General features: G+C 48.4%; 1 protein-coding gene across 1 annotated transcript in view; it reads right to left on the bottom strand.

Moving 5' to 3' along the window:
• Positions 1–1,117: 1,117 nt before the first annotated feature.
• The window catches only part of LOC106813484 (heat shock 70 kDa protein II-like), a 28,086-nt gene continuing 26,155 nt past the window's right edge, over positions 1,118–3,048 (bottom strand). Inside the window, exons 9-11 of the mRNA XM_014817626.1 lie at positions 2,698–2,853; positions 2,040–2,141; positions 1,118–1,354 (exon numbers count right to left, since the gene is read on the bottom strand). Coding sequence (XP_014673112.1) covers positions 1,118–1,354; positions 2,040–2,141; positions 2,698–2,853 — 495 coding nt within the window. The remainder of the gene's footprint in view (positions 1,355–2,039; positions 2,142–2,697; positions 2,854–3,048) is intronic.

The following is a 3,048-nucleotide window of genomic DNA, read 5'->3' as shown; positions in this document are numbered from 1 at the left end:
TAGTGTAGTGTACATATGCTGTAGGTATAGTGTAGTGTAGCATAGTGTAGTGTAAGTGTACGTATGCTGTAGGTATAGTGTAGTGTAGCATAGTGTAGTGTAAGTGTACGTATGCTGTAGGTATAGTGTAGTGTAGCATAGTGTAGTGTAGTATACTCGTACAAGTTGCGTGTAGCATACTTGTACAGATATGTTCACGGCTAAGCCTACATATACGAACTAATACATGTGCAATCACGGTAGCACGCAGGCTACATGCACACTATGACGAAGACTACTAAACGCAGTACTAACCCAAGTTACCCAACACGCGCGTTAAAGACCGGGAAGAACAGACAGAGCGAAGACTCGCGATGCGCGAAACATGAAAACTAAAGACTAGTAATATAATGCGTCACCATGCAGACGCCTATCTGCATACTGTGCCCTGCTGCCCATCTAGACCAGTGCTTCTCAAACTGCATGGTGAATGGTTCACCAGTCACATTGGTTTGTTTTATGCAATTATTTTTGGGGTGAATAAAACTTACCAAAAACATTAGGATATTTAGTCGCGGGTGAATGAAATTTTGTGATAAAGACTCGAGAATTTTGTGATAAAGAATGACATTAAAATAGTTTAAGAAGCACTGCACTAGACCCTTGTGAACATCAGATGCTCAGACTATGACGCGCGGGTGGCTGGACGTGCGACGCTGGATTCTCTCTCTCGGAGCATCGTCACGGATTTCCAGTCTGCGGCCGTGACACCGGAGTTACGGCACGTAGCCAAACGAATACCAAATCTCTCGCTGCGTGGCGTCGTCGTTGTTGCCGTTGTTGTTGTCGTTGTCGTCGTTGTCGTCATTGTCGTCATTGTCGTCATTGTCGTCATTGTCGTCATTGTCGTCATTGTCGTCATTGTCGTCATCATCGTTGTCACCACTCCTCGCGCGAGAAGAAACAAAAAGAGACATCCTCCGTCCTCCGAATTCCGAATTAACGACAAACGGGAAATCCCGCGGGAACCACTCACCTCCCCGCCCCTCACCTCCAACCCACCGCCGCCTCGACACCGAGCGGGAAGCCTCCACGACGACCGCCCGCTCGCGGCGCCCCTGGCGGTGAAACGCGACGTTTAGTCCACCTCCTCGATGGTTGGTCCGCCGACAGCGCGCGCCATCGCCGCCGCTCGGTACCCGGCTCCCGGGGCCGCTTCCGCGCGCCCCGCCCCCTGCCCCGGGCATTCCTCGCGGCATTCTCCAGGCACTGCCCGCCCGTGCTCTGGTAGAGACTTGGGTGATGATCGAGTTGGCAGAGCTTCTTCTAGTTCCTGTCTGGCTTGTGGTTCGACTCGGTCCTTTTCTAGGCCGAGCTGGTGAGGAGGAGAAAGAGAGGCGGTCGCTTCGTTAGACGCGTTACTGATACAAGTGTGTATGACAAAACAACTACGAGGATTGGATGTGAGCGAGAGAAGGGACAGGGGAGAGAGAGCAATGAGAAGAGACAAAGGGAGAGAGAGAGAGAGAGAGGAGAGAGAAAGAGAGAGAGAGAGAGAGAGAGAGAGAGAGAGGAGAGAGAGAGAGACGAGAAGAGAGAGAGAGAGAGAGAGAGAGAGAGAGAGAGAGAGAGAGAGAGAGAGAGAGAGAGAGAGAGAGAGAGAAGAGAGAGGGAGGGAGGGAGAGAGCGAGAGACGAGAGAGAGAGAGAGAGAGAAGAGAAGAGAGAGAGAGAGAAGAGAGAGAGAGAGGAGAAGAGAGAGAGAGAAGAGAGAGAGAGAGAGAGACGAGAGACGAGACGAGAGAGAGAGAGTCAACTGCCAAACTACAGATCCCGAGCAGCATTAAGAAAATGCCCGATATTGCCCGAGTTAATGAGGTTAACTCGACCGACTCAACCAATCACGCCTCGGCTATTGTTTATAGGGGGAAGTATTAGCTCTCCCGTATTGACGTGGTGTTCCCTGCTGTGGGGTCTGGTTTACATTAAAAGCTGTTACCGTTTATCACCAGTTATTACGAGTTATTACAGTTACGGTCCTCGTGACCTTTGAACGCCTACCTGGTTGGAGTCAAGCCACTTGATGGTCTCATCACAGTTGTCACAGATGGTCTTTCTGTCCTCCTCGGATATCTTATCCTTCAGCTTCTCATCCTGCACCGTCTATGAAATAACGTCGACGACGTACGATGTAGAGACATCATAGAGAGAGACTATAACCTACGCTAGTGATAATAACATATCAGAAATGAACAAATACGTTTTTATTATATATATAAGCTCCCGAATATATTGTAAGACACACGTGCACCGTTGCACGTGCATCAACAACGTACGATCGAGACATTTTACCACGACACATAGTAGGTGCTGTAGCCTACAATGACCGACGTGTGCACAGGCACTTGGAGCGTTTCAATAAAATATAATGCTAAATAAATACAAAATCTAGTTACTACCAAAGTCTTAATGTTTCTCTACTCTCTTTCGCCTATTATTGCCAACAATTTCTTGTAAATGCTCCTGCAACACACATGTACACCGTGTGCACGCTGCCGCACACTGACACATGTATATATTGGTTGTAAATAGATTTCGTATTTATTTAGCATTATATTTTATTGAAACGCTCCAAGTGCCTGTGGACATGTGCCCATATACTGCGCACTATAAACGTTATGCATCCGGAGCTCTAGCGGCGCCCCCTGCGAATGCTCACCTGTTTCATGCTGAAGCAGTAACTTTCGAGAGCGTTCTTCGCGGTGATCATCTCTCGCTGATTATCGTCCTCGGCCTTGTACTTCTCTGCGTCGTTCACCATCCGCTCAATGTCATCCTTGCTTAGCCGACCTGACGCAAGGGGCGTTGACAAACACTGTTAGACATGGTGACTTCCTCTTCTAGTCAGGTGCCTTAGCTTCATGATCATTACAGAGCTGACAAAAGCATCAAACTTGGCACAGTTGTAGCCTATGGCAGTACTATAAATATTAGAGGGGGTGCTCAATGTAGATATTCCTTAGACAAGGCTCGACACTAACTTTTTTTTTCAGTGGCCCGATCGGGCCAC

The sequence above is a fragment of the Priapulus caudatus genome, unplaced genomic scaffold (assembly GCF_000485595.1).
Source record: "Priapulus caudatus unplaced genomic scaffold, Priapulus_caudatus-5.0.1 Scaffold781, whole genome shotgun sequence".
Classification (NCBI taxonomy): domain Eukaryota; kingdom Metazoa; phylum Priapulida; class Priapulimorpha; order Priapulimorphida; family Priapulidae; genus Priapulus; species Priapulus caudatus.
The sequence above is the reverse complement of the archived record's forward strand: the minus strand, read 5'-3'. Positions and strand labels throughout refer to the sequence as shown.